The sequence below is a fragment of the Sinocyclocheilus anshuiensis genome, unplaced genomic scaffold (genome assembly GCF_001515605.1).
Source record: "Sinocyclocheilus anshuiensis isolate Anshui unplaced genomic scaffold, SAMN03320099.WGS_v1.1 scaffold714, whole genome shotgun sequence".
Classification (NCBI taxonomy): Eukaryota; Metazoa; Chordata; class Actinopteri; order Cypriniformes; family Cyprinidae; genus Sinocyclocheilus; species Sinocyclocheilus anshuiensis.
This window is the reverse complement of record NW_015546068.1, coordinates 70,790-77,916: the sequence shown is the minus strand read 5'-3', so window position 1 is coordinate 77,916 and position 7,127 is coordinate 70,790. Positions and strand designations below refer to the sequence as shown.

The following is a 7,127-nucleotide window of genomic DNA, read 5'->3' as shown; positions in this document are numbered from 1 at the left end:
ATGTTGTGTTTCCATGTTTTATGGGGACATTCCATAGGCGTAATGGTTTTTATACTGTACAAACTGTATGTGCTATTGTATGTGCTACACCAACCCTACCCCTAAACCTACCCCTCACAGGAAACTTTGTGCATTTTTACTTTCTCAAAAAAACTCATTCTGTATGATTTATAAGCTTGTTTCCTCATGGGGACCTCAAAAATGTCCCCACAAGGTCAAAATTTACTAGTATTACTATCCTTGTGGGGACATTTGGTCCCCATAACGTGATAAATACCAGGTACACACACACACACACACACACACACACACACACACACACACACACACACACACACACACACACACACACACACACAATTTAACTTAAAATGTGCTCTATTTTTATATGAAATATTAAAATATTATTTTTTACAAATACTTTTAATACTAAAATGTATCCGATTACATATATAGGCATATATATGCATATTTATGAACGTTTGAATGATCATGAATTACTATTTTTGATGTTTGATCCATGAAAATATGAAGCAATTTTATGATGCCAGTCTAGTAAAATCCCTTACACTAAATCCCTTGATGAATTTCTAAATAATGTGCTCATTTCCTGTGTTTTTTTTTCTATTTCTAGGTTCCATCTTCCCAACGTACAGACCCTCGGACACAGTTTTCAAGATCACGTTTTGGCTGGGCTATTTCAACAGCTGCATCAACCCCATCATCTACCCCTGCTCCAGTCAGGAGTTTAAGAAAGCCTTCCTGAGCGTGTTGGGCGCCCACTGCCTCCGCAAGAGATCCACGCCGTCCCACGCGCTCTACCAGAGCCACACTCCGCGGCACGGCCAGTCTCAGATCCTCGGCCTGACGAGCCGCGACAACCCGTCCCGCCTGAGCCCGTCCTCCTCCATCGCTCTGTCCCGGAGCCCGTCCTCCCGGGACGGCCGGGAATGGCAGGCCCCTTCCCGGACCTCGTCGGCGGGGACGACCGGGGTCAGCGCCGGGGTGAGCGTAGGAGCCAAAGTGGCAGGAATGTGCGGTAAGAACCTGCTGAGGACATGCTGCTGCGTGAGAATGGATTCGCCGCAACCCGAACCACCCGCACACAACTCGCTTCCCGTCATCAAAATCCATCAGCTCTCGCTGTGTGAGGACGGGGATGCGGTGTGAATGAGCACGCTGGGGAAATCACTCAACACACGCTGGCTGTGATGCCACTTTGCCACTCGACAGTGCCTCAGACTTGAGAACACAAACTGATGAAGAAAAGCGAGCTTCTGATTGAAACGATCAGCGATGGGAACATTGAAAGCTGCGGCGGCTCTGTTGATGCTTCATAAAGGCACAGATCAGCTTTACATGAAATCTCTGTCTTTATTTCGTCACTCTCATGTTGTTCTAAACCTGTCAATGAACTGAAATGCAAAGGAGATTTTGCAGCTTCAACAGAGGGAAGTGCATTAACTTTAACTCTGAAAAGCATATGAAATAATAGTCAGAACAATCTATTTTTTTAATGGAGCAGTTTGAACCTTTAGACAAAGCATAGATATAAAACAGTACATTAGTGTATAATTTTTTGTTATGCATCATATTTGCTACATCGGGCATTTATGGCTCATATAGTATGATAGGGGAATATGGAGCTCATACTCGAGGAGAAAAAACACCCCAATTTTATTCAGAGGCCCAAGCTGAGCAAAAACGTGCAATTCAATGCAGCTCATATTTACAATGGCCAAAAATATGAAATTCTGAAGTCTGTCATGTAAATCAATGGTAACTTTATAACAGTAAGTTATAAAGTTGTCACTTTATCTCCCAATGTCTTAGTAAGATGATATTTAATGCTTAGATTGATGATCAAAGCACTGTAATTTCAAAACATATAATGCAATGCAATACAATGATGACTGAGAGATCCTCAAAAGCCTGATTATCATATTTGATACTCACATTTCAACATGATTTTTCTAAAATAAATGATGTATGGATAATAAAGTAAACCTACTTCAGTCCAGTAAGTGTTCATCTTGAAATATTACTAAAAATACAAAAAGCTATTCTTACATTTACTTCATAGAAATCAGTAAAGATTTCACCACAAAAAGCTGATTTCACGAGCTGAAGGAGGACGCCTTTTACTCGCTAAAAAGTTTAAACTATCAATCAGATGACGGAAGGCATGTAGTAGAGTGTGAACAACAGAAAAACATCGTTTAGAGGCCTTAGAAATTCATGCATCAAATATATTACTGTACGCTTTAGGGTTAAACTCTGTCAATTGCTCAGACAAATCAGTCACGTTCTTCAGATGTTGAATATAACGCACAATTCGTATAGACTATTTTATGCTGCTTTTATTGTATTTTTTTGAGCTTGACAAACACAGTTGCTATGACCTCATTGTTTTATGTTTTTAGGTTTGGAATGACATGAGACATAATGACAGAAATGTCATTTTTGAGTGAACTATTCCTTTAAGAGGAGGATGTCCAGGATGTTTGCTTGGAAATTATGGTGGACATCATTCTGCATGGGTCTATGATAATAAATACCAGCATTTGTTTTTTTAAATTGACAGCAGTTTTATTTTAACATGTCTAATGAGTGTTACATTATATATGAGTGAATATTATATTTTTGACTTGTTTGTTCTCCAGTTCATATCTTCTTTATTCAATCCTCAGAAATTGCACTACAGTTAATGGGCATGGGTTGTTTGCATTGAGTATGATTCAAAAACCCATTTCACCTGACGATTAATCGTGACGCACAGAAACCGTATTGAACTGGGTATCGATTGTAAAAGTGTCTTTTTGATAATCCTGCATGGTCGCTTTATTATCTGTGTGTAAAAAAAGGATTCCACATGAACATCAGATACAGCTTTCCATGTGTTTCTCCGTGGGACCAACCATCACCCTTCCCATAAGTTGTGTTCCCATTACTATGACCTCGGAAATACACAAATTTCCATGTGATATTGATACTTGACCATAACAAAGAATATGTAATGACCTCAAAATGACCAACTTATGTGGCTTAAATGCCTTCTAACAAGTGGCACTTTGTTATTGTGTTTGTTTCTCAAATGACAGAAAATCATGTGATTCCAAAATGGAAATATCCAATAAAAAAATACTGCATCATAAGTGTATTGGGAATCGTTCTGGGGTGCGTTTCCCAAATGCAACTGTGGTCGCAAGTTCCGTTGTTACCGATAGATTTCAATGGAACTAACTACCATAGTTAGCTAACGATGCTTTTGGGAAACGCACCCCTGATTGAGCTTCCGAAACAACCCACCATGAGAATGTCATCATGGTTGCTATGACATTCCAGCAGTGGACACATTCCCCTAGTGACTTCAGTGGACACATTCACAGTTTCATGGAAATGTGTCATGCTGTATCGATCAAGTATGAGAAATGGAATAAGAAGTGTGTTTACTTTTAATGTTTTGGGGGTTATGTGTCCCAGTTAGACAAGTAGACGAGAAATATGATGATGGGATGTTCGGGAAACAACATAGTCTGGGGTCAAAAATTCATCCCGTGAGACAGTACAGTACGGCCTTTATATGTCAAGACCACACGTGTGACAGTTATGACTGTGCTTTTGGGGTTTTGTGTTTTTTATTTTTTCAAGATGCCATATTTTTTCGCTCAGCTGAAGTCCACTTATAATGTTAACAGGGAGTTGCCCATGTTTATATGGATTTACAGTATATATATATATATATATATAAGCACATATATAAGCACACTTATAATAAGCATTTGAAAACGCAACAACTATCTTACCAAATTTGTATTAAGAATAGTTACGTTTCTTGTCAGCAAAAGTCTTGGTTTTATGCCAAAATAAAAGCTCTATTGTTTAATGTTTAAAAGCAAAGAAATTAAGCCATAAACTGTTATTATTATTATAATTATTATATTAATTTATATATTTGATATATTTGATAGTATTTTTTATTTTAATACATTTTTATACAATTAAAAACAATGTATATTACAAAGGGGCAATATGAGTTTGTTAAGAAGTCCTGTGGTTGCTAGGGTTTTCTGGATGGGAGCTAGGTGGTTATTTAGTCAAAAGAGTCCATCTGCAATTCTTCGATAGATATGTTCTTGCGGTTTTATTTTATTGTTAGCCTGCTTTATTTTCTGAAAAGTACAAGTAAACCTTAGAAATGTAATATACTTCTCAAGCTGCACGAATTGAAGTGTCATTCACAAGCGGTGCAGGGTGAGTTAACACTGTAGCTCAAGGGTTTGTTCAAACCCACAGCCCTTATTCTGAGCATTAGTAATCAGGATGCTTGTCTTAGCAAACAGTACAAATATTATAAACACATTGTGGTCGGTTGTGGCATCTCAGAATGGCTGTTTTTGATTTATGGCAGTGTTCAGAAAAAGCCTGTTTGAGAAGCATAAACCAAATCATCTGGGGAAGGTTATTTTCACAGGAGTACTGGTTGTGACTAGTCCAAAACCCTTCCTCTATATCTTCAACATCTTATCAGCACTGTACATAGCGTTTCTGAGAGCATCTCCGATCATTTCAAGTTATGGAAGGTGGCCAGGGCCAAAAGTCTTCAAACGAAATTTAATGTAAATGTAAAATTTGACCTTGCATTGGTATGTTATGTGTACATTATGTATATTTGTCATGTTGTTTTTAGTTGTTTAGTTCTTTGTTCTTTCTCAGTTAGAAAAGTCTTAATTAAGTTGGCTTGAAAAGGCCAACTTACTGAAATCCTATTTAAACTTCTTCTTCTTCGACCAAATTTTAAAATGTATCGCCTCCTAGACTTTTAAAGCTACAACCACCAAACTCGGGTCAGATCTTCAGACTGGTCTGACTCGGGTTGCTATATCTTTTCTAACTGATCCGGCTTACGGTTTTCATAAACCAGACTATCAAAACCACCTAAAATCCCATAGACTTTCATTGAGGGGGTGAAAACTTTTATACAATAAGACTTATGGTGTATTTAAGCGATTAATTGAATGAGCCGTATAACATCAATTCTGCAATGGATATTAATATCCAAAGTATAGTGAAAACACTATTTATTAGCACAGTAACAAGATCGGCAGTTTAAGACATTAACTTGTAAGCACAAAACACAAGATACTTCTCTTTTCAATGTAAATAAGGCTTTATTAGATAAATCTAAGACATATAAACTAGTCTAACACATAAACACACGCACTCACACAAGTTGCAGGAAGAGAGAAAGTGAGGAAAGAATGAGTTTAAGAGAATGAAAATGTGAAATCCCAAATTTACAGCAATATGTGCAATTGCATAGACCTGAACAACCATCAATCACTTAATTAACCCTCGAATTGAGTTCCTCAATGAGGTTAAAATTTATATTAAATGCACCAGTACAGCTAGAATCTGGAGGTACTTGCATTGCCTGTTTAGGGGGCGTCACCTTTGTTGTCGTGTCCTTGCAGAAAAGGCGTCACCTTGTGTCCTTGCAGAAAAGGGGGTTTCCCGAGGTTGCTGATTGGCTGGAAGTTCAGTAGTCGTTGAAATGACGTCTTGGGAAGCCAGTGGTTGGTTGGGCGTTGGCTGAAGATGCGGAGTTGTGGGCTGGTTCAAGTTTTGAGGCGATCACAGACTCGAGGTGAACTCAGAGACAAAACTTAACTCAGAACACGAAACTCTCAAAGGAAAAGAAAAGAAATTTAAGTAGAAGAATAGAAGTAAAGAGACTAGATGGGTTTTCTCCTCATGGTTTCAGAGGAGCTGCTGGCGTGTAAGCCAGAGCACGCTCAAAGAGCGCTAAAAAGCTGTGGCAAAAAGGCTAAAAGCGAAAAGCTAAAAAGCAGTGGCTAAAAGCATGACTAAAAAAACATGACTAAAAAGCTAGAAGCATAATTTGATGGTGTCCTGAATATTTAAACTGGGCTTTTGGACACATCCCAAATCTTGTCTTGACCAATTAGACAATGTCTTAGCTCGGGTTGTTGTATGTTTCTCCTCCCAATACATAAATCAACATGTCATCTCATCAGTCACATGGTCCGAATTTTCCCGCTCTTGCAGAGTATAATGTTGGACATGATTTCTGTAACAAGATTATGATACATTTGACAAAGAATTGATTGGAAGAAACGTTTCAAGCAAGAAGATTCAAACACACACATACTAAACATGAATATGAACCCTTAAGCTATTCAATAGTTATTAAAAAGACATACACAATAAGTGATTAGAACATGATAGTCAAATGTGTGGGTTACATACATGATATGGAGTTAAACAATGGATTGATATTCGTTTATAAGTCTTTTTGAATTAATTTTGGTGCATCTACATCTGTAAAAGACAGTTTCTGTGCCATTCTGTAAACATAAGGACATGTTCTGTGAAGACCAGAGGTTAAAAGGTCTCATAAGGAATCTCAGTCTGGTCTTTGTCTTCTAGGTGGGGGAAACCACCCAACGCAGTTTCTACTAATGAGTTTCCTCATGTGATGGTCATGATATGCTGTGTCTTTGACCATTAATTTTGGTTACTTGCCCCAAATTTGACAACCTCCTTTCTGTGTTGGGATTATCAATACGTGTTCTTTTGTTTTAATGCTGTGAGCTGCTCAAAGCTGCTAGTTGGTGGACTTGCTTCAGACTCGTGGCGCCAGGGTATCGTTGACAAATTGACGACGTTGTCTTGGGCCTCTTTGTGGAATTCGACTCTTTGGGTTGTTCAACACCAATCTGATCGAATCTTAAATTGTCTGAATCGGTCTGACACCCTACACTAATCATGCTAGAATCATGCTAGTAACATGCTAATCATGGTAACAACATGCTAGTAACTTGCTAATCATGCTAACAACATGCTAGTAACTTGCTAATCATGATAACATAATGCTAGAAACATGCTAGTAACTTGCTAATCATGTTAAAAAAGGCTAACACCATGCTAGTAACGGGCTAATCATGCTAGAATCATTTTAACATCATGCTAGTAACTTGCCAATCATGCTTGAAACATGCTAGCAACTTGTGACACATGCTATAAAAATGCTAGCATTATGCAAGTAACATGTCAATCATGCTAGAATCATGCTAGTAACATGCTAATCATGCTAGAATAATGCT

At 38.1% G+C, this 7,127-nt stretch overlaps 1 protein-coding gene across 1 annotated transcript in view; it reads left to right on the top strand.

The window, feature by feature from the left end:
• Window positions 1–1,928, top strand: part of LOC107699645 (alpha-1A adrenergic receptor-like) — a 21,518-nt gene extending 19,590 nt beyond the window's left edge. Inside the window, exon 3 of the mRNA XM_016500965.1 lies at window positions 635–1,928. Within this exon, the coding sequence (XP_016356451.1) occupies window positions 635–1,170 (536 nt within the window). The 3' untranslated portion in view covers window positions 1,171–1,928. The remainder of the gene's footprint in view (window positions 1–634) is intronic.
• Window positions 1,929–7,127: the final 5,199 nt, after the last annotated feature.